This window comes from Hemibagrus wyckioides, linkage group LG17, assembly GCF_019097595.1.
Source record: "Hemibagrus wyckioides isolate EC202008001 linkage group LG17, SWU_Hwy_1.0, whole genome shotgun sequence".
In the NCBI taxonomy this organism is placed as follows: domain Eukaryota; kingdom Metazoa; phylum Chordata; class Actinopteri; order Siluriformes; family Bagridae; genus Hemibagrus; species Hemibagrus wyckioides.
Genome location: NC_080726.1, coordinates 23468937 through 23493792, shown reverse-complemented (window position 1 = coordinate 23493792; position 24856 = coordinate 23468937). Strand labels below are relative to the sequence as shown.

Here is a 24856-nt window from a genome sequence, read left to right as displayed (position 1 = left end):
GCTTACTGATGTAATGCAGTGAAGGATCTAGCTTGGGCAGGTTTTACACATTAGTTTTACTGAATTTAAATAAAATACCCACAAATAAAAAGCTTTAGGTGGTGTGATAATATTCAAAACAGTAATGGAACTAGTGTAGTTTAAAACATTTTTTTTGCCAGAATTTATTAACACCACTGTCACACCAAGTGTGGTAGAGGTTAGCCTGCATGCTTAAAGAGAGGGCAAGCCACTGCATGCTGTTTCTTTGCTTGCAGCGATTGCGTTCTCATCCAGTATGGATTGGCCTGAACCTGTTTCAGTGCTTTGGGAAAAGACTTTTCCCCTTCTTAATCGAGAGCCACTGTTTGTTGACCTGTGTTGGTTAGTCTATTGCGAGAATGATTAAAATAAAATAAAATAAAAATTCATATTACTCATATTACTCATTTTATGAAAAGAGACAGAGCACTGCAGCAGTAAGTTAGTAAAGGAAAGCATGAAGACGAAATAAGATGACACCTGCTATTCAGGTTTTTAGACATAAATCCCACGACTTATGACCTCAGAAATGTTTAAAGGGTTTATGAAATAGGAGTTCATTCTCAGGTTATCTCAGCACACGCATGCTGAATATATCAATTTACAGTTTTTTAACACAGACAACAGAGGACCCACTGTTGACCTTAAACTCGTATTTAAATCAAATCCTCTGGAAATTTGACAGGTTATAAGGACCTGTTCGTTTAAGCTCACAGACTGGGGGTTTTCCCCTATGTTTCTTTAAACCAGACTGGCCGGTTCTGTTTCCTTATAGCCAGGTACAGAAATCCCGGACTTTATCTTAATAAGGTACATGTAACTGCAACTGACCCTGGCAGCTCTGATAAATAGCCATACATAGTTAAAACGTGCAATAAGTTATATTCAAAAATATAACAGGCACTGTATTGTTTCAGATATTAGGGCTGAAACCATACAATTAATATCCATTGAAGCTTTTCTTGGAGAGAATAACAACATTTGATAAGAGCAGCCTGTTTATGCAATTCCTGATGACTTGGGGATACTTTTAGAAACCCACCTGTAAGGTCAGGACTGCAGATTAAAATGCACTTTGCAAATTATTATGACACTTGCATGTGTGCATGTGCACCCTAACATCTCTATCATTCCACACCTGATTCACAGAAGATTTTAATGGACAGTTTTACCTGTGAAACCTTGAGGTTGTTGATGACAAACTGAGTTATTTGCCAAGATTCACTGACGTGTAAAACACACAAAATGTGGACATGCCATTTGTGGTGTTTAACACTTAAACTTACAGGCAGCTTATTCAACACAGATAATCCTAAAGATCTGGTTACACTGGGAGAGGTGTTAAAGTTTTGCATGTAGCTGACACTCATGCCAAAGGCATGTATATTTAACAATTGTGCAGACTTGGGGTTGAGCACCACACTCAAAGATGTTATGCACAGAGGATCAAATCCATGATCTCTTAAGACATAACCAAATTGTCATACTTCTAGCCCACCACCACCACCACACCCACCTTTCATTTCAGAATCATGGTGCATTACTCACTACACACTAACTCACTAATAATTTGTTCAGTTCATGCAGAATAAATAACAGAATACGACATTGTTCAATAAATTGTCGGATTGTGAACCCACAGTTTATTTGACATAAGCCTCTGTGACACATCAGTGAGATTAGCGAGTACCATTTCACAAAAACAGTACCAGTTTATCCAAGGGACAGTGGCTTAGACCAAAGTGTTCCAGATCTCAAGGTAATTAGGTATAACAACCTTTCAACTGTTGGTTTAAGCAACGTGGTCTTTCAGTGCATGTAAACTGACATTTAATTCTAAAGAATTTAACACAATGCTCGAAATCCTTGGCTCATCCCATGTGTGAGAGCTCCAGATCCTGGATGCCTCCAGCATTACCTTTCCTTGGCAGACAAATTAAATTCCTTTCTTTCAGACTCAGACTTGCCTGGATCCTGTTGACTACATGTTGTGCAGATCTTGGTCTTGGCAGTATCATGCATAAGAAATAGTTTTTCTCATCTACACCGAGCTGAACCAAAAGCAGGAGTTTCAACATGTTATTGGCGTGACAGGACCTATTGCAATTATTCAGGTTTCACGAAAAAAAAAGAAAAAAAAAGAAGGGCAGCGGATCAAGGAGGAAGTGAAGAGTTATGGTTAATTTCCAAAAATCCCTACAACCACCTATGTTTGATTTCCAAAGTCAACAATTCTACGAAAGGAAGTCGTGCTGGTTATTAAAGCTTGAATTGTTCTTAAAGAAACAATCCCCCCCCCCCACCCCTGCAAAATAAATAAATAAATAAAGATTTCAACATGAAAGGTGTCATGAAAGTTTTCGTTGGTCAATTTGTGAATGTTGGAGCAACACAAAAGGAGATTAATAAGTTGCAGCTTCCTTAGTCGAGCTTTGAGGGTGTTGCTGTTAAACTTTGAACATGAAGTACTCTTACTGCAGTTAAAAAGTTATAGAATTTCTTAGCTAAAGGTTAGAAAGCAAAGTTAGTCGCCCCATTGCACTAGTGGTGTCATGTGGTAGCTTTAAATTGTACGGGTTCAGTATGATGACGATGATGTGTTCCTGTAAGGAAATGAAGAAATGATCCGTGTACAGCAGCAATTTGATAGTCTGTTTTGTCCTCAAATGACATGCCGTTATTATGTTTTATTTGTAAAGTAGTCTCTGACATGCAGATCTGGGAAATGTTCCTTCATTGCCTCGGTATTTACATTTAATCCTAATCTTAACTTATTCTTGTAAAATAATATTTGTTTTCAAAGACTCGAGACAGAAATAATAATTTCATTATTGTCTTTGTGTGTATGCTTCACTTATTTATAATGAAAGCTTGGTTAAGTTGACAGCTGAAGGGCAGGTGCAGGGCTGACAGCTAAGCCCAGAGAAAATGTTGTGGGAACACACTGTAATACTGGAACCCCTAGGTAAAGGACAATGGCTGTGTCAAGATGATGAGATAAAAGTCTCTACAGCAAATCGTTTGTTTCCCCCTCAAACATCTCGTCTAGTGAGAGACATTTGCCCTGGAATCCTGATGGACTCCTAGGGCTCTCATAAGATTTATGTGTCACCTGCTGAGAAAATATATCTCTTCTTACAGGATATGAAAGGATAGGATATATTTGCAGGAAAACAAACAAAAGTGGGTTTTTCTTTTTCAGGTATAGGAAAAACAGAGCAGAGTAGAAGAGTGAAATGATTCTCAGATGAAATTTGTTTGAACTCAAACACATAGAAACATAGGAATATCACTGACTTGAACATTTAAGTGTTTTTTGTATTTACAAAACAAGTTGGTGTCTTTATTTTGCCCCAACAAGCTAAAACCTGTGCCTCCAGAAAAAAAAAAAATCCTTTCTGTACGCACAAAAAGGCACTTTTCTTATTAATTATGAAAACATATGATTTTATGTTTATGGTTTAAAGGCAGACTCCATACTTCACAGGTGACATTTCAGTGCTTAGAAGAGCAAAGGTATGACAATGGATCGAGGCATTCTAAATGTCTTGTGTAAACAGTGAAGGACTGCAGGTATAGGGCTCTTTGTGATCTTCCTCCTGTTCCAGAAGTTTCTCCAAAGCAAGGGTTCCCTCTGAGGTTGGAGCAGGTTCTTTCTGCTGAGGTTCTGGTTCTGGCACAGACACAGGCATGGCCAGGGGCTGGGGAGCAACATTTTGTGGGCAGGGGGACATGGGTGGGGCCCATGGAATGTATGCCAGTGAGCCATCTTGGACATCTATCTGGGGCAGGCCTGAGCTGGACGAGCTTATGGTCTGGAGCAGATATAGGGATAAGAGACAGAGAAGGGAGAGGTAAGGACTGAGTTAACACTTGCCAAGCATTTAGAGTAAAGAGTTCATCGTCGGGTTATTTCTTACCCCGAGGTTGGTGAAGAGAGGGGCGTGGGCCAGCGTCAGAACAGAGGACGGGCCCACCACTGCATAGCTGGGACACACAGGCTGGACATACATGTCACTTGTAAGGGAGGGGAGGGTGGAGAGGCTCTGCTCATGTTGGAAATACTCTGGAGGAGCCCAGTGACCCAGGGGCTGAAAAGCAGCTGTGCTGCCGGGCTGAGCAACCCATCCAGGACACAGAGCTCCAACATCTAGAGATGAGTCATTCAGAGCACTTTGGCTGCATCCCGGGAAACCAGAAGACCCTTCAGACAATAAACATGGTGTGAGATATCTGTAGCTCTGTGGTAAACCAAACTATCTTGTTCTGAATAATCACTATCTTGTTCTGATATTACTCACCAACATGTGTATACGTTGGCAAAGTATTGTTGGGAATCACCACCTGTAGAAGATTGTATAAAAAGAGTATGTGTCTTCAGTATGTAAAATAAAATGATCTAATATACAGTATATCTGAAAACAACAAAAAAAAATCTTTCTGAGTCTCTTGTGAAAAATGATTTAAAGTAGAATGAAATAGAGCCGGGGTGTGTGTGCAAAGGGGACGGAGTGTGTGGAAATCTCTGAGGAAAAAAAAATGTTAAAGAGAAAACATGCAGAAGAAGTGCAGGAGAGGGTGTGAGCAATTCCGTGTGGAATGGGATCGAATGGGACTCTCTTTTTATACGAATCTAATACGCGCGTGTATATTTATGTTTTTACGAGTTGCCAGGTATAATAATGAAGTTGGCAGACAAGACTCTTGGCAAGGTTGCGTGCTGATTTGCATAGGTCTATTGCCCTGTGGCAAAATGGGGGAATTGTTTAACTGTCATGGAAAAACACCTGGATTATATAAGGACAAAATCCCCCTGGAGTTTGGCTGCTTTACAGCGTACCTTCCTTTAACAAATGAAACTAATGTCCAGCTGATTCTCACCAGGGCATGTCTTGAATTAGATGAAAAGGAACCTTTGTCCATGTTACTTCTCTAAACTTACGATAAAGGAAATCTGACACTAAACAGAATTTTCTTCTTGCTAATCTGAACAGGATATAATCTCTAGATTATCTGGAACAGGTCATTGTTTTATGCCTTTTTGGTGACAGGGAATTGCCCAACCGTGTGTGTGTGTGTGTGTGTGTGTGGTTGTTTTTACTGCAGTTGGGGGCACTGTTTTGGCTGTATTTCCTCTCTTTCTACGCAGCAGCTCTTTCACAGGGTCTTTGACTCTCACACCCTGGTATGGTTTTGATGCAGCCTGCTCTGACAGTGCTATGAAAAGAAAGCAACAACACACATTCATGTTAGAAGATCTGCATTTGTCCAGATATACTAGCATGAGTTGAATGTAAGGGCAGGAGTTGGCGCTGGGTATTTCAGGAGGACTTGGCTGCACAGTACGTAACATTATAAAACACATTCACTGACAGACATCCGCTTATAATCAGTATTGGTGATTAATCCAAGTGCATCTCAGTTAGTGATTTAAACTGCAATCACTTCATGACTCATTGTTTGTGGAACACTATATCCTGCTGTAGTAAAACAAGGTCTCACCCGCCCTTAGAAAGAATCTCGATTGGTCAACATTTACTTTCTTGAGCAATCTTTTTTTATTTGATCAAATAAAGGAATTGATTTTCTCTACTCATTTTGGCCTACTGATAAAACCCTTTTCTGCATGCAGACTGTGCAAGGAAACACAGACATGTTAAGACTAACTTGGCCAACGCCTCATATAACTGAGCGAACTTTGCACTTTGCTCCCAATATCCAGCAGCTATTCGCTTCATTATAAAGTAACAGAGTAAGTGGGAAGAATAATGAGCCTCTGAACTCACTTGGACTTCCCTGTTTCATGCACCTATTTATTGTGCTCATATTAAAGGCTTTGCTGAGTTCTGAGAAAAGTTTGTTAAGGAGCAGAAAATTGTCGAAGGTTCTTGTTTTTTTGCCTACTTTCAAATCTTGTGTATTTATTTTAACGACACCCCTGAATTGTGAGATTGCAGGAATAAAGTGCAAATGTAATGACACGTTTAATTCTTCTGTCTGACTGTATAACCCGTAAATACACAAGTTTCACACAGTCAATAATTTGGATAATCTATTGATAAATATTTCTGATCAGCTACGTTATGTGTTTGCACTGGTATTGCTGAGAAATCTGCATACTTTTCCTACATGGGTTACGTAATTTATCACATGAAACCTTAATTACAAAGGTTTCATATAGGAGCCTCGGATTTAGCACACTTGACCCCTGACACATTCAGAGCAAGAAAGACAGTCAAGAAATAAAGCAAGCTGCTTATTACATGGAGACATCTCGCACATTTGCTTCATTTATTATGTGAATCATCTAACTGAAATGATTTCCAATGAAATCAAGCTAAAAAACCCTACTTGTCAGACATCTTTCTATTGTATTGGATGACTAATACAGGAAATAATAACATGTGCATAGTATAATTCTTTCTTTAAGCTGTTTTAACTAGTACCTTATTTCTTATGGAATAAATATATTTAGCATCTGAATATAAGAGTAAGCTTGCACCAGACACATATACAAATGACATAAAATTAAAGTAAACTGTTTAAAAATAAATGTCTGATTGTATCTTATGCTATTTGTACTCACAGTTCTGTTAATTACTGGACAATCTGAGTAACATTTTTCTGTATTTCAGATTTGTGGGAATGTTTGGTTAATTCGACTGAAACGTGAACTAACAGTTGCACTTTATTACACTCATAAGAGCAAGTAGTCATTCTGCAAATGACAGACGTGACAGGATTTCAGGGGCATCAAAAAGAGGAAGCGTTGCAGCTGTGCACCCTTCTTTTTTTGGCAGAAGGGCGGTAATTATCATGTTTTGCATATCAAGATTAAGCCACCAACCCTCAACCCCCAACATGAGGACAGGCCTCCATAATTATTAGTCTATATGTATATATATATATATATATATATATATATATAAACATTTCCTGTCAGTATGAGATTTTTTAAAATAATAAAATACAAAATATGCATATTCATGATCATATTTTCATGATCATCTTCCAAATGAAAGGAATAACTGTCAAAGATAAACTTGCTAATATCCACAATCAGCTGTCACAACTATCGCATAGTCTGCAGAAACGGTCTTTTAACAGGAGGATGACATTCAACAGCACAAAAAATAAATAATTCATATTCTCAGTTCAACAGAAGATGCTTTGAACTTTCTTTTTCCCCAGGCATGCATTACTGCTTTTTAAGTTTCACTTAAAAAATTTTTCACATAAAAACGCTGACCGTAAGAGAAGCAAGGCCGTGTTATATTAGTGTAGCTTTGCTATAGATTAATATAAGATTATACAAATGTTTTCACATAAAATTAATATTCGCAGAAACAGTTTTATTACTGGAAGATTTCCCAGTAGGATATTAATGCACATGTTGCATGGATTTCCTCGGTCCATGTCTAACTGCTGTTGCAAAATTATTTCATTAAAATATTCTATTAGCTCATAAATGAATTTATATGTATTTAACATAATGGCATAATGACATAATGTATCATGAGTGTTTCTGGAAAGAAATATGTAAAGTGTATATGATGGAAAAGCATGTAAATGTACATATTTAAAAATTTGGTACTTACATTTTCCCATGTGCTTAATATGGTTTTAATCATTTAGATGACCACTGACACACTAATTCACCTCCGAATGCAAACTGATCGCCTGAGAGGGCTGCTTTATAAAAGCAACAGCAAACGCAGTTTCAAGTGATGTCACCACAATGCAGATCACGAGTTTCCTCCATTTAATTTAAATGCTTAAATACTTCTTGCTTTAGAAAAGGGCTAGAGTTTTAATATAGTGTTTTAATATCTGGAACACATAAAACAGAAAACCTATATAATTATCTTTTTTTACACCATTTTGAATTTAGGATGCAATTAAAAGCAGCTCACAGTCACATACATTCGGTTACATGATACGTTGTGTACTGTAGATTTACAGGCTAAGCAATAATCTGGATATTTATTTATTTACATATTGCATAGAAATTACGTGTAGTTTGGTAAACTGCACTATATATCTATTCTTAAAGCAGATAATGCTGTTCAAATCAGGTGCCTAGATGATGTTTGTGAAAGTTTCGCACCCAGCTGAAACCTCTGTACAAGTCAATTTATCAGTGTCGAAAAGGAAGCACCTGCTTCAATTTTGAGGTTCACTGACCATCCGAACTCTTGAATGTGCAAACACATCCTTTCGCAGCTTTGCTCTTAATTCGGCAGCAAGCGATCAAAAGTCTTAACACGAACAAAATAAAAGCAGAATAGCTTCAGCAATGTAATGGACTAATAATAAGGCAATGTAGCAGACAACTTCTTACTTTAAAATCATCACTGGGAGTAATTTTATAATGACAGGCATTAGCATGTCAATAGACAAAAAACTAGTCGGACTGACACCACCCATGATCATCCATAAAGTCGGATGCGACAGAAAATGTAGAAGAAATCGGACACTTACTGTAGTTTAGCAGGGTGTGAATGTCCACTTTACCCCCAGCACTCAAATGAAACACACCACAGCACTAAACAGATGCATTTGAAAATTGTCTAATGCAAAGTGCAGTGGTGGCCCAATGCAAAGAGGCAATTTCCATAGGCTTCAGTGGATATGAAACAAAACAATACAGTATAAATAGAGGTTTTGTGAAACAAAAAAACTAATGGGCTTTTTTATGAAATGCTCCTGTTTTGTGGTGCCAAGTGTTCAGCATTGAATTTCTTTGTCATGCCACACTCCACAGTGATGGTTAAAGGCTCATATGTAAGTAGACACTCTGGATTTTAAGAGTTTCTACTCTTTCATAAGCATTTCTTTTTTTACCTAGCCAACTAGAGGCAAGAATTTCATTGAACGGTTAGTTATATTCCAAATAAATGTTCCTACCTTTAAAGTAAATGGAGATATCAAACCCCTTTCTGCTCTCTGAGATGCCCCAAGTTTAAAAAATTTGAAGGTGTTTATCTTCAACCACTAAATTTCTGTGTAAGTTTATCCAACAGAGGGAAAAACACACATCTTACAGTGAAAGTCAACAGCGTCCTGACTCACTTAAAATCAGACTTGCGGTGATAAAATAATTAATCTCATGTCTATGTCGATTTCCATTCTGCCTTTCCAAAGGGTTAAAGCTTTATAAACTTTTCCGTGTTGATTTGTTATACTGTCAGTTAACAGACGCCTTGTGTGTACAGAGGTCAAGTCAAATCAAGAGGTCAACTGATAGATAAAGCCTTCTGACCCCCTGGGATACTGTAAGACATTTTCAAGTGATTTCTTTCATGCTGATTGATGACTCTCCCTAGGGAAAAATGATGCACAGGCAAGTGTCCCGTTTTACTACAAGCTCGAAAAGTTTCTTGCTTGCAGGCTTAATTGATTTAACATAGTCAAGTGGTGTATCAGGCCACCAATCAGCAGACGGGAGAGGAAAATGAAAGCGTCTTATCTACTGTGATCTTCTTCACCTGAAGCACTACTCGAGGAAGGGGTGGAGGCAGACCTGAGAGGTCCTCGGAGCATGTAATCGCATGTAAGTGACCAACAGTGAAAGCAAAAAGCCATTAGAAAATGCGACCTCAAGCTGAAAATGATTGACAGCTCTAATAGCTGTCGTATTTATCTTAGGTGAGTACGAAGCAATTAAAATGAGGGCAGTTCATTTTTTGGGGTGAGTATAATACTGAACGAGGCACTGATGCTTCATGCAAAGAAATTATTTCCACCTTCTGTATTATTACAACATTATGGATATTCTTATGATAGATGTATACGTTCAGGCAGGAATTAAGTTTAGCATTTACAATATTTACCAGAGATCAGACATTCTTGTGTAATAAAGAATTATCTGTTTCATAGTATAGCAGCAGAGGCTTGGGAGCATTGATCCGAGGGCCAGGGCAAAAATTCATTACCTCAAATAACCTCTAACTAAAGGTTTTCACACTTGACTCAGGCTATAGGCTGTTACCTTGTCAGTTTTAATTAACAGGCAGTTGTAAGCTGACAGCAAACAGTTAGCATGAATGACATGCTTACTCATGTACCGTGTTCAAATGTCTTTGGGATAATATCATTAAACAGGATTTACAGGTTTTAGCAAAATTGCAATCACATCGCAAAAACCACACAAAGGACTCGAGACTAGTCCATTAAACATGGACATGCACCATTCCCTAATCCCCCTTTCCTCTCTCAATGTTAGCAATATACACTTACACCTTTGACCATTTATGGAAATTCATACAATCATTTCCTTCTCTTGTTATCCTACTTAGGGTTGTGGGAAGCCTGGGGACTCAAGGCACCCTAGATCCAGTGCCACACCATCACAGGGCACAATCACGACAGACAATTCAGAGATGCTAATCAGCCTACAGTACACATATCTTTGGACTGGGGGAGGAAGCTGGAGTAACCAGAGTAACCCTGAAGCATGGGGAGAATATGCAAACTTTGTGCACACAAGGCGGAGGCAGGAATAGAACCCACAGCTGCAAGGGTGTAAGGCAAGCATGCTAACAACTAAACCACCATGCCCCTTGCTTTTTGGAAATTCATTAGCTTTAATTCAATGATTTGCTTTGAAACAAGATTTTGGTGGCCTTTGTGGAATGTTTTTAAACCAGTCTAATCAGACCACAGTTCTGGACAGCACAGGGCAAAACTACTACTGTCCCTGTGGGCCTCTATTAGCATATGTTACAGTTTCCATTTAGACCACTAGGTGAAATAGTAACTCTGTCTACAAAAGGGATGGCAGTGAGCTCACTAACCTGCAAATTACATAACATCTAAAATGGCAAGAAAATAAAGGGAACTGTCAAAAGTTTGAAATCACATTGCAGTCAAAAGAAGCAAATAGAATAGAATAGAATAGAATAGAATAGAATAGAATACTTTACTTTACTTTAATAGAATAGAACTTTCCACTAGATTTTGGAGCAGGTCTGTGGGCAATTGTGACCATTGAAAAGCATTTGTGAGGTCAAGCACTGAGGTCAGGTGTGCAGACAGTGTTCCATGTCATCCTAAAGGTGTTCAGTGGGGTTGAGGTCAGGGACCTGTGCAGGTCACTCGAGTTCCTCCACATTAGCCTGGACAAATCATGTCTTCATGGGCTTCACTTTGTGCCCATGTGCATGGCCATGTTGAAAAAGGTTGTTTGGGCCTCTTAGCTCCAGTAAAGGTAAAGTGAAGCTACAGCATAGAATGTTTATATATATATATATAACATATATACATATGTAATGTATATAACGATCAGCCATGACATTCTAAGCAGTGTGATGGCTAGACCACTGGATCACAGCATCTCCAAAACTGCAGCTCTTGTGGGGTGTTCCTGGTCTGCAGTGGTCAGTATCTATCAAGTGTCCTAAAAGTCCTGTAAGTTATGAGATGGAGCTCTGCAAAACCACTGCAAAATAATCAGTTTCCTGTGTTATATATATATATACAGTATATATATATATATATATATATATATATATATATATATGGGTAGAGAGAGAGAGAGAGAGAGAGAGGTGTGTGTGTATTGAATGTATACATTGCTCAAAAACCAACCTTCAAAAGGAATAACCCTTATAAACATTAATTTAGGTTTCAGTGTTCTACAGAGTTCATAAAAAAGATATCTGAACACATGTCCTTGTCACTAGGGCAAACCCATACACATATTCACATTTGAACAAACAAGCACTGGGACTTCCCATATCAACATGCAGCCAACACTGTTACAAGCAGCGGCAAGTTCCCTTCCACGAAACTTGGCTCTGCTGAGTGCCCAGATACTGCGGAGATTCTGTATCAAGTTTATGGCTTATAGCTTTAGCCTGGATATTGCTAGTTTATCAATCTGTTTTATATAAATATTATTGCACATCTTTATATAAATTAAATTCATTTTAATGTTTTTTTCCCCGCAACTTGTCTAACACAGCGTTTTGGATGCAAGGTTTTGTTTCAACAAAACTGCAACTTGTGTGCATTGCCACATCTACGAGCACTAGCGCAGGCCCTGACCTGCTCGACAAACAAACCTTGCAAATAATTGCTCTCTCACCATAAGCGCAATATCAATCAGCTAACCAAAGGATATAAAGGAAAGACATAACACCAATGCTGGCCCTCCCTCTGTAACTTGATGAAAACTAACACTTTTTGCCCTGGGGCTATGAAGGAATCTATTCATTTCTGTCAATCCATTTAAAATCATACTGCAAAATAGCCCAGAGCAGGGAAGTACACCTGACAAAATAATACGGCCTCTACTCCATACTGGATTGAAGCGCAAGAATTTTAAAACAATAACCATAAAGAGGGGTGGATGTAAAATAAACAAGTGATTACAAAGTAAACAAATGATCCCATGCATTAAAATATATCTAATAAATTTGCAAAAGCCAGCATTATACATTTAAAACACTAAATGAATTCATATAACAGCTCATTTTTTGTTTCATCTCCAAACTATTTTTTTTTCCCAAATAGTTTCCCATGCATGCTGAAGTAGATGCCCTCTGCTGGCATGACACTACCGTCATGTGTCGAAAGTAACAACTTATATTATCTTCTCCAGCCGGGAAAAAGATAATGATCGTACGTGTCCTCTGAACAGAGCGCTGTAGTTGTGTTCATTTACTGCTGGACATGTGATTTGTTTGCCTATTGACTTTTATCAATAGAGAGTTCAGGCACATGTTCTAAAGAAAACGAATGTACGTGACAAAGGTGTGGCGTTCCCATATTATGGATGACTGCAGATGAATGCCATCCTGAGAGATTTCACTGTATACCTCGACAGAGCTTTTTGACCCCTTCTTTCAAAGTAAACCACACCTTCAACTGGTGTCTTGGCTCGTCTAATAGACTGCTGAAGTTGCAGTTTTTGCACGGGCGTACACGATAGGTGTTTACAGTGAACACATATAACCTTATTACGAACGAGTCTGTCGGTGATAATTCTCTCATCCGATTTAGTTAGTCGTTTTAACGAACCGCTTAATCATTGTAGACTTGCTCAGCATTCTGAAGGGGACATTTTTTCAACCTAAAGTAAGACAGACTTCCTCTTTCGGCAGCTCAACAACGGTTGGCGCTGTGCCAGGGATTTTTTAAGCTTATCTAGGTTAAACAACAGCTTTGAACTACAGCATGTGCCCCTTCCAATGTACTCTGTCATGGCACACTGCTTGGACCGGCTTTCTTCCATGGAACTGTTTAACATGCGTAATTATGTCTTCCTGGAAGTCATCCTTACAGCCTCTTGTAACTAGCAGACCCTGAAAATGTTTGGGATGTGAAAGCATTGTGTTTTGTATCTGCTGAACTTTTTCTTGTGTGTGATATCACAGGCGAAAAAAACTTTTTTCGTTTGCATGTGTTGTTTTATGAGGCCACAAATTCTTAGGTATCACTACCATTATGGGGCATTTATAGCTAAAACCCCACATGTTGTATTTGTGATGGTTCACAAATGTTTGGTCACACTCAGGTGTGCCCGGAAACCTTTGTCGCAAACAAAAGGAGGCATCAACTTTTTAATGATACAAGCCTATAATTTCAAAAAAGGCTAACACTTTTACACACAATAGCGATATATAATAACAACAATAGATCAATCACATCAAAAGGGAACAGCTGTTAAAGAGAGCAAACCCCCCCAACACACACACACACATACATTAAGAGAAGTGTAACATTAGCTCCACAAGCATAAACATTCACCACACAAAAAAGGCACAAGACATCAAAAAAGCAGACCCACTTCTGATATGAATTTCAACAACAAACCGTGGTTTTTGTTTCACACTGAACACTTAGCAAAGCTGACAGTATGTAAACTGTGTATGATGTTGTCATTGTTATATACATCAACAAGAGCAGACGTCTACACTCTCTTCTTCCTCTATCCTTTATCCAGGCTTTTGTTTATGAGTGTGTGTGTGTTCAGTAGTTCTGTTTAAAAGCTCTTAACCCTTTGCCTGGCCATTTCATTTCACACCACAAATTCTTGTGTAGCTTTTCTGCTTTTCAGCATTAAAGCTGTAAACAGGCATTACACAGTCCCAGGTTAATTTTTTAATGAACTAACAAGAAATTGTATCATTACTGTATGCAGTACAGGTGAAATGTTCTATGCATTTCAGCGTTATACTGTGTATAGAAATGACATTTTGATTTCATTCGAGTGTCATTTTACTGATCAAAATATGGCATGAGAGTCGATGTACAAACGTGAAGCAGACTGAAGTCAAACCTGTTAGGGGTTCTGTGACAACAGCTTACTGAGAAATATGCTGGTGTACAGCAATGTATTAGGATTTATAAAACACTTACACATACACACTGATCAGGTATAATAACATTGTGAGCAGTGAGAGGTGAAGTGAATAACACTGATGATCTCCTCATCATGGCACCTGTTAGTGGGTGGGATATATTAGACAGCAAGTCAACATTTTGTCCTCAAAGTTGATGTTAGAAGCAGGAAAAATGGACAAGCGTAAGGATTTGAGCGAGTTTGACAAAAGGCCAAATTGTGATGGCTAGACCACTGGATCAGAGCATCTCCAAAACTGCAGCTCTTGTGGGGTGTTCCCGGTCTTCAGTGGTCAGTATCTATCAAAAGTGGTCCAAAGAAGGAACAGTGGTGAACCGGAGACAGGGTCATGGACGACCATGACAGACGAGTTACTGTTGCTCAAATTGCTGAAGAATTTAATGCTGATTCTGATAGAAAGCTGTCAGAATACACAGTGCATGACGGGTCAGGGCTGTTTTGGCAGCAAAAGGGGGACCAACACAATATTAGGAGGGTGGTCATAATGTTATGCCAGGTGTAGACTTAAATATACAGTCAGCTCCATAAATATTTGGACACATTTTTGTCACCACCACAATGGATTTGAAATAAAGTAATCAAGATGTGATTAAATTGCAGACTTTCAACAAAAAAAAAAAAGTAAAATATTGCTTTATCTGTTTAGGAATTATTACATTTTTTACATCGCTTCTCCATTTTCACAGACTCAGAAGAAATTAGACAATTGACTGATATGGCCTGTCATTATTTCACGACAAATTAAGCACATAAATATCTTTCAAGTGTTGAAATTGCTCTCTGAAGAGGTGTCTACGCAAGTCAATGAGGTCATTCATTAAGCTGAAAAAAAATGAATCAATATTTTATCTATTAGGAAGGGATGCACTGTTGAGCTCAGCAACAACAAAAGATCACAGAAGAGAACTCTTTTCTTGGTGAAGAAAAACCTCTTCACAACATCTAGCCAAGTCAAGGACACTCCGGAGGAGGAAGGCGTATCGTTTTCATCGACTGCTGATAGATGTAGTGGGGTGAATTCTGAAGTGTGAAGCTCAAGCTAAACTTTCTGCTCAGATTCAGTCAAATGCTACAAAACCGATCGACTTCGCATGACCCAAAACAACCCAAGAGCTTTAAGGCAAAGAAATGGAATGTTTTTAAATGGCCAAGTCAGTCATTTGACCTTAACTCCAAAGTTCACTTATTGAAGACAACACTGATGGCAGAAAGACCCACAAACTGAAAGGTGGCTGCAGTAAAGGTCTAGCAAAGCACTTCAAGGGAGGAAACCTAATACTTGATGATTCCTAGGGCCTCTAGATGATTCTAAGACCTCCTTCTTCTAGATTTCTAGGCTTCTAGATTTGCATCCGTGTTTAAAATAATCCTTGCATTTCTTATTATTTGTCCAAATACTTTTGAGCCTGTGAAAATGGAGGGACTATGCTGTCATTTCTAAACTGTTGATATAATATTTTTGAATAGAAATAATTTAAAATCCATTGTGTCAGTGAAACAAATCAACAAAAACGATGTCCTGGTCTAAATACTTATGGAGCGGTCTGTATTACAAAAACATATGTAATGTATGTAAAAAAAAATCTGCAACAAATTTTATTTCTTCTATCCATCTGAATACCAGTTTACATGATACATAGTTCTTAAAGTACTGTAATGTCCCCATGTGCTTTGACATATTACCTGACAGTGCTCGCTTATGCCTGTGTAGACACGTTTCGCTTTAGCAAGGCAAACCTGTGTGCTCTTTTGGGTTTTAAATCTGCCAAGTCATTTAATCAGTCAGGAATGCTCCATGTCAGGGCAATACATTTTTATTGCTGGCATGCTAAAAGATGAAGGGATTTCTAAAGATTTTCGAAGCTATGCAATAAGCACTCAGGGATGGTGAAGGAGTCGATTCGAGTCGATCTCTAATACAGGTTTCTAACAGAGATTGTTTTCCATGTCCTTTTAAATCAGTGGCATCAAGCAATCCCAGTTTCTTGTTCAAGGTTCTGTACTGTAGGCAACTTTCACTTGTCACACAATAAACATCTATTCTACACGATGGGGTTGAAAAGGCAGCCGCTTGGGATGATTGAGATCAGTTTGGGCCTACATATCTTTAACACCATCAGACCGTGGTAACTGTGGTCTGTACACAAGTCTCGCAATCCTCCTCTCACAGATAGACTCTGACTGATGAGGTCATGCATAGGGGAACATTAGTAAGGACATACACATGATTATGTAGGTGAAAGGTGGGTAAAAGGGTAAGAAAAGTATTTTACTACAAGACGTTGCTCAGGTCGTGGCCTTTTTCCTTTATTGTTGTTTGAATTATGAGTCACAAGGTACAACTGTTCCTCAGTGTTAAGATTTGTGAACCCTTTCATGGATCAGGTCAAACTTTTATGTGCGCTGTTTCCAGCTGACTCCCGTCACCCTGTTTACCAGCAACCATAATTGTTATTTCGATTGTTTTTTATGTTCACATGCACTCATTCATGCAAGAAAATACACAAAAGTTTTCTTTTCCACAGAAGTTTACTAGAGATATTTTTTTAGAAATCTATTCATGCTCTTCACAGAACGTTAAAGCCACGACTAGGGTGACTAGGTTGTAACCCGTGTGGCAGCTGCAAGCATGGGCATGTCTCACCTATAACCATGAATCACAGGCCTCTTAAAAGTACATGAGTATGTTCACAATGCAGGTTGTGTTTGTTTTCACAATAGCTAGTTATCAATCAATGTACCACAACAGAAATCGAATCATATGAACGTCACGGATAATCCTAAACCTGCCGCCATACAGGGTGTGTCCATAATGTAGAATTGCTTTATGAGAAAATATTTCAGTTTTTTTTCTCCCCAGCCTATCTCACCCCCACCTCCATCGTCGCCGCCACCACCAGCAGCTCTCATCAAACCTGTTCAACCGTCTCTGTGTCTGCTTAAATTTGGGGAAATTTGGATGAGATTGAAACTTTGAGCAAAAGTGAGTGAAAAAAAATTGAATGTATCCGGGGAGTGAATTGTACCAGGGCTGAATTGTTTTACTTTCTATTTGCATCGTACACAATCTACCCCAGTGCTATAGATTTTCAAAGATGAAAACCTTTTATTCAGGTATTGAGTCCTAAAGTACAAATTTTCCCCACAGCCTAGCTGATGAAATCTTATATAGTACAGGTTACATGAGGGCCAGATGTTAAAGGACCTTAACCATCCCATGGTCTCAAACAAGCAGGGTACAATGGGATTAAACCTTTTACTTAGTGGACAAACTAATTCAATTACATGCAACTATATATCTAAAAAAAAGTTCAATTAAGTGCTAATAGTTAACAAACCGATCTAAAATCATGCAAAGATTAGGCTACTGTATGAACCGTGCAGTATATTACTGCCATCTAGTGGTCAATGTTAATAATAAGTTTACTAATCTCTACTGAGGTCCAGTGCTGCTGCTGTCTATATTCTCCAATTTAGAGAAAGTTTTAAAAAAGAGTAGCAGACCCCTGAAAGTCCCTAAATCAGCTATGCAAAGCCGACGTTGTGTAAATAGTGCATATTTAACCCCTGTCTTTTGTGAATGTTGTCATAGTCAAGCTTCCTATCAGAGGTCTGTCAGTTTGAGAGGGCAGGAAAGCACTTGTGTGAGTATGACACTCTTCAGGACTACGATTCATGGCTGGATAGCTGACAAAGAACTTATTTTTGAGAAATAATTTACATCCCTTATAGCATTAGATTGAATCAATGAAAGATGCATTAAAGAATAATAAAGCTGTGGTTAAATAAAACTATTGAGTACCATGAGGGCCATAATAAAGCATTTAGAAATGTGGCTGCATGCATATGTCTATGACTTTTTCTATTAATCATTTAAGCTAGAACTACGCTTACATACACTATATACACTGAGTAATAAAATAGTTCAACATTTTACCACAATGCACTTGTTCGATTCGGTCTGCAATGCAAAGTTAGGACTTCTGATTAAAATAATCCACATAACGTCACTGTTGTGAACAGGACACTTTTTAACAGAGGCCCAAAAATGGAGTGATCACTTGTTTTATTGTTCAGCCCATGTTGAGCACCGAATGTCTTTGTCATGTCGCACTCCACGGTGGTGATTAGTGGCTCATATGAAAGTAGATACTCAGGGATTTAAGAGTTTATTTTAAAATAATAGTTTCTCATAAGCATTTCTGTTTTTACCCAGCCTACTAGGTGCTAGATTTGTATGTATATCTTCAAAGTAAATGCTGATATTAATCCTATTTCTACTGTCTGAGATGTCCCATGTGCTTGTTCATAAGTTAATGAAATTTGAAGGTTTTATCTTCAACCACTAACATTCTCTGTAAGGTCAACGATTAATAATAATAATAATAATAATAATAATAATTATTATTATTTTTATTTATTTATTTATTTATTTATTTATTTATTTATTTATTTATTTTTAACGCCCTAAACTGAGGAGATTCAGATAAAGCCACTCAACACTATGGCAGTTGATACAGTAGTACATCATGTAGAGACTTCTGAGATCCTGCAACTAAAATTTTAAGGCCAGGTGGACCACTCTTAACTCCAGGTGGTTGACCTTACATCCTGTACCCCTATGGCATCACACCACCCCCAGCCTATGAGAAATCGACCTATGATGATTTCCATCAGGTGGGGAAATGCATTATTTAGCACATCCAATATCGTGTGCTGATATTTGTGCTCTTTTCACTTAGCCATGGTTTAGTGTGTGGCATTTAGGATTCCAGCTGCAGACTAATAACCCACTTCAGGATAATCTACAGTACTAGCAAGCCACTTCTGTGGTTCATTAGTCTGAGCATTCTCTACAGATGTCAACACCAGCTGGATGTGGCAGCTGGCTGAATATGACTGGCAGATGTAATATCCGCCACTCTTTACAGAGTGGCCAGTAATCTCATTGAACTTCATGCCAATGAACGGTGCGTCAGAGATTTCCAAAATGTGTGATTGGAGGGTGGATGTGTTCGTAAATCCATTCATGAGGGAACACATCAGACGTTCAAATATGGTGGTATCCAGAAGCCAGCAGCTATTAACAGAGTCAAAGCAGCCTGCTATACACATAGTAATATATAATGATACAGCGAGGCTACAGGTTAAGAATTAAAACAGCATGTATTTGGGAAAAATTGTTCAAGAGTATCACCAACAAGTGTTCACCGATCAGGTATAACATTCTGATCAGTGAGAGGTGAGGTGAATAAGACTGATGATCTCCTCATCATGGCACCTGTTAGTGGGTGGGATATATTAGGCAGCAAGTGAACATTTTGTCCTCAAAGTTGATGTGTTAGAAACAGGAAAAATGGACAAGTGTAAGGATTTGAGCGAGTTTGACGAAGGGCCAAATTGTGATGGCTAGACCACTGGATCAGAGCATCTCCAAAACTGCAGCTCTTGTGGGGTGTTCCCAGTCTGCAGTGGTCAGTATCTATCAAAAGAGGTCCAAGGAAGGAACAGTGGTGAACCGGTGACAGGGTCATCGGTAGCCAAGGCTCATTGATGCATGTTGGGAGCGAAGGCTGGCCCGTGTGATCCGATCCAACAGACGAGCTACTGTTGCTCAAATTGCTGAAGAAGTTTATGCTGGTTCTGATAGAAAGGTGTCAGAATACACAGTGCAGGACGGGTCAGCAAAAGAGGGACCAACACAATATTAGGCAGGTGGTCATAATGTTATGCTGATACACCAACCTACTCATAAGTCATATTAGCTAGATCATGTAATAGATTCCAAGTGTGGGTGAATTGTCCGAAACCTCCATAAAACCTGTCAAATCCTTGCATTGGGACATTTCTAATCTAAAAACTTTTCATTCACAAGGATTTTCAGATTTCATTCAGATTAGAATCTTTCATAATCTTCAAATGATCAGGTTATTTTCAGGTTTTTCAGTTTTTCAGTTGGATTTGCATTTGTTTTTGTTTTTCTTTCCCTCGAGCCATTCCTTTGTATCTTTTACCCTGTAGTTTTAGCTTTGTATCCTGTTGGAACATCTATTTTTGCCCTAATTGCAGATGTCTGCTCGACCCTATTCTGTTGTACCTTTGATGTCAAAAAGGTTTTCAGTTTTTCCTGCTTAAAAGCAATTCTAGAACATAATGCTCCCTCCAATTATTCACAAGAATAATTACCTGGGTGTTGGGCTCTATCTGATTTGCCCCAAACATTATGCTTTGGACCAAAAGGGTTGGCTTTAGTTTCACCAAACCGTAAATTCCTTCTCCAAAGGCTCCTAAAGTTTCTAACATGACACACCTTTCTTAGAAGTGGATCCTTCTGGTGATTCTGTCCCATAGAGACCATATCAGTGAAGAATCTGATGAGATTGTTGAGGTCTGTAACACCTTCTGCATTGTAGCTCAGCTCATAGTCACTTCTCTGACTATTACCCTCCTTTCCTGACCACTCAGTTTGGTAGTTCATAGCTAGCTAATTTTTAACTACCACATCCACCTTTTTACCTCATAGGAACTTCATCTTGAAGCCTCACAGGCAGTTTCTTGATCTTCCAGGCCTTCATGGTGCTCTATGGAGTATCTAATGTTTTGGAAATTCTTCTGCTTTGTAGGCTTTTTGTTAGCCATGACTTTTGGTTTTAAAACCAAAAGGATGTCAAGAAAATCCTACAGAAGCAACTAATCTTTGATCATTTCTTTCCTAAAATATTTCTATTTGTTTTTCAGTAGCTGGGTTAGCTCCCTGCCCGGGAATCGAACCCTGGTCACAGCAGTGAGAGTGTGGGATCCTGCTGAAGAACAACAACATTTGTATTTGTTTTTCGCTTGAATTTTCTTGATTACTACATCACATTAACTCTAAAAACATTTTCTAATCTATATAGAAGTATATAAGAGATCTACGATCACGGCTATGGCGAAGCATATCACATGACCCACTGATCCCTCAGAAGTGTCTCCTGTTACTCCCCATTAGCAGCCTTATTTAAGTTCTTGTTTCTGTGTGTCTCTTTCAAGCTTTTGTTGTTAGAAGGTTTTTGAGTTGTCGCGTGTATGACACACGTAGTGCGCTCTCGTAGTCTGTGTGTTCTTTGTTTCGTGACCACAGTTGATGTATATGGTCTTTGTTGCTTTGTTAACACTCCATATACTTAACACTGCACTTGTATCTGCTGTTGCCTTATTTCTCTGACAGGTATAAATATAGTTAATCCTCATCTTATAGCTTATCCTCATAAAGCTGAACTCTTAAAAATAGTTCTCTAACACTGAAGCAAATCTCATAATGTATCATGATAGAGCTGGTGCAACAACCAACCAAATCTTTACTGTACTAATGAGTGCCAAAGAGTCTTCAAAACATTCCTGTTTACTGCTTATGAAAATACATCACAAAGGATGATTAACTATTTAAAAAATGTAAATAAAAAGCTGAGAAAATAAAAAAAACAACTTCTGAGTCCGACTAGCCTTGAGGCATGGTTTGGTAGATGATGCAGTCAGGCTATAGTTTTTAAAAGTAGATGAGAACAGTTTCCAGTGCAATAAATGTCTTCATCTAGCTAGTTAAAATATTAAACTGATTAAAATGTAAAACTTTGTAATTTTCATTTCAGCCTCCTGGTGATCCAGTGGCAGGATACCGCGCTTTCATTGCCTCGGCCCGGGTTCGATTTCCAGGCAGGGAGCTAACCCAACCACTGATGAGTTAACTCTCCCAAGCCCGGATTAAAAGTGAGGGTTGTGTCAGGAAGGGCATCTGGCGTAAAACCTGTGCCAAATCGAAACATGAGGACCAAATGATCCGCTGTGGCGACTGTGAACAGAGGAAGAACAACGACAATTCAAAATTTTTATATTTCTCTAAAGCCACTTTGTGACAATGTCCACTGCTAAAAGCACAATACAATTAAAATGAAACTGAATTGAAACATCTCTGTTAAGACACTCACAGTTTTGTCCTGCATGCAGAGCAGTACTGCTGCGTCATCCCTGGAGAATTTGGATGAAATTAACCAAAACCAAACACACAAACAGGTTTGTTCTCTATGAAAATAAAAAAATCGGATTAATTTTCTGACTAGTGCATGAAAATGTTAGCTGTTATTACATTTATCAGTGTGTGAACATGCTTAGCTGGCTATCACATAAACTAGCAATTATTAGCTATCTAGCATTCAGCTACTGTGAGTCAGTGCATTAAACAACATGTACGTATTGTATTGTAATTTACTTTTCTACATCATTGAGGCCTACTAACTAAGATGTTCCAATTTAATGTTGTAGGAGAAAGTTCTGACACTACTAGGGCCATCTATAGTGAACTATAAAGGAAAAGTCAAAGATGTCCTTTGGGTCCAGAGCAACAGATCCTACAATAAGATCCTTGGATGTCTGACAAAACCAATCAAGTCTAAAGAACTCTCCCTGGAGCTCAGAGATCAAACAGTGTTGCAACATAGTTATAGACAAAGATATAAATAATCTATAAAATGAATATTCCCAGGAGCACACTGGATCCCATCATTGTGAAATGAAGTTCTGGAAGCACCAGGACTCAAGTCAGCCATTCAGCCTTGATGACCAAAAAACCCAGTGACCACACTAACAGGACATTAGACGTCTCTGCAGAAATCGAGGAACTTGTCTGAAGGATCAATGATTTCTAGATAGAAAGGCTAGATGGAAGACAATCCTGTACACTCATATTAAAACCCTTCAAATCATGTGAAATTTATTTGCACCTGTAACCCATAGATAAAATAAGGGCTACTAAATGTACTGTAATTTCACTTCCCACTAAAGGGGGCACTATGAGTCTGAGAGTAGAGTAGAATCTCTAATTGCCAGCATTTTTCTCCACCTGCAATTTTCATACTTTCATAGTTATGGAGTATTAACAGAATACCTTATACTGAATTGTATATTTTGTGCATATTAGTAGTTTCATTCATGTCCATGCTAAAATAGAATGTATTACAGAACAGAAGAGAAATAATTTACAGATTTCTGCTAAACTCCTTGAGGTGTAAAAAAGACCTCCAGAATTGTTATTCCAAATAAGTGTCAGTGCTGGATGTTAGTAATGTAACATGTCTAATATGTTTGGAGTGTATTCTTTCAAATTGGTGCTATGAATAAGAAAGGATAAAGAAGTTAATGACGTTAGAAAAGTAATAGAAAAGGAGACCAGAATACTTATTGTCTGTACCATTTAGCAGATTGGTATTTTTTTCTAGGGGAAGTCTGGGTGAACCAAGATGGTGAGTCTAGCCCGACGAGCCGAACGTTGACGATCTTTGAAACAGAGTGGCCAGTCGCTGATCTGCCAAAAGAGGAATCTTGATTTTGTATTGAAAGTACCGAATAAGACAGTTCACACACACAGTAGGCTCTTTCATTCAACTGAAACACACACATCCACAGAACCCAACTCTTTGGTACAACATACTAGGGTTAGGACATGAGGTGGGACTGAACAAAACGGGGGAAATTCTCTTCAATTTTCTTGTAGCTTATGTTGAAGACCACTTCCTTTTATTTTACTTATTTATTGTTATAGTGGTAGCTCAAGTGGCCAAGGCGTTGGGTTGTTGATCTGAGGATCACGGTTCAAGTCCCAGCATCACCAAGCTGCCACTGTTGGGCAATTGAGCTTAAAAAAAAGAAGAAATAGTTTGTCACATATCCCATCCTTGGAGGTTGGGGTCAGAGCGCAGGGTCAGCCATGATACACTGCCCCTGGAGCAGAGAGGATTAAGGGCCTTGCTCAAGGGCTCAACAGAGGAAACTTGGCAGTGCTGGGGCTTGAACCCTTGACCTGCTGGTCAAGGACCCAGAGCCTTAAACACTTGCACCACCACCACCCTTAAGCTAGGGCCTTAACCCATTCTGCTGCAGGGGTGCTGTATCATAGCCCATGTGGCGATAATAAAGGCTTCTTCTTTTTTGGAGTGCATCTTATCTAGCACTGTTGTTCACTGGCAATTAAATTGTCAGCTGTACAACTCAAGTGAAGTTAAAGTTCTGGTGAATTTTATTAGCTTGTAAACTATTCTTGAGGGATTCCTCTCTCCGAACCTAGGTAGATGTTAGTGTCTTTTCTATTTTCTCTGCTGCTATTGGTTCAGTATTACATTCCTGACCCAGAAAATTATCAGCTGGTACATGTAAAACTTCACAAATGTAATTATGGTGTTCCACAAGGCTCTGTTCCAGGCTCACTGCTCTTTTCTTTTCTCTGTAACTCTGGGTACAATTATTCCTAAGCACATTATAAGCTTCTACACTATGCCGATGACACACAGTTATGTACAGCACACTCAAATCAAACCCAGATGACAAACACCAGCTGAGGAACATGTTAAAGACATTAGACACCGGAGATTGAGTAACTTCTTCCTGACAAGATCGAAGTACTTGAAGTACTGAAGTCTCTCCTTTGATGCTGGCATA

The 24856-nt window shown here is 38.6% G+C and overlaps 1 protein-coding gene and 1 long non-coding RNA gene across 2 annotated transcripts; both read right to left on the bottom strand.

Moving 5' to 3' along the window:
- Nucleotides 1-3318: 3318 nt before the first annotated feature.
- On the bottom strand, nt 3319-7775 carry LOC131367636 (POU domain class 2-associating factor 1). Its single transcript, XM_058413057.1, has 5 exons — nt 7620-7775; nt 5123-5238; nt 4323-4365; nt 3942-4225; nt 3319-3836 (listed from the first exon to the last, which is right to left on the bottom strand). The coding sequence occupies exons 1-5, from the start codon at nt 7627-7629 to the stop codon at nt 3561-3563; spliced, it is 729 nt and encodes a 242-aa protein (XP_058269040.1). The 5' UTR covers nt 7630-7775; the 3' UTR covers nt 3319-3560.
- Nucleotides 7776-21903: 14128 nt separating this feature from the next.
- Nucleotides 21904-23817, bottom strand: LOC131367668 (uncharacterized). Its single transcript, XR_009206956.1, has 3 exons — nt 23613-23817; nt 22354-22447; nt 21904-22217 (listed from the first exon to the last, which is right to left on the bottom strand). It is a non-coding gene; the product is annotated as an uncharacterized LOC131367668 (long non-coding RNA).
- Between the last annotated feature and the right edge of the window lie 1039 nt (nt 23818-24856).

Bases quoted from the DNA above. Each gene is read 5' to 3' on its own strand.
- LOC131367636 (XM_058413057.1), bottom strand. The intron at 4,366-5,122 runs GTAAAAACAACC...AATCTTCTACAG, and splicing joins AAACAGTGCCCCCAACTGCA to GTGGTGATTCCCAACAATAC. The intron at 3,837-3,941 runs GTAAGAAATAAC...TATCTGCTCCAG, and splicing joins CTCTCTTCACCAACCTCGGG to ACCATAAGCTCGTCCAGCTC.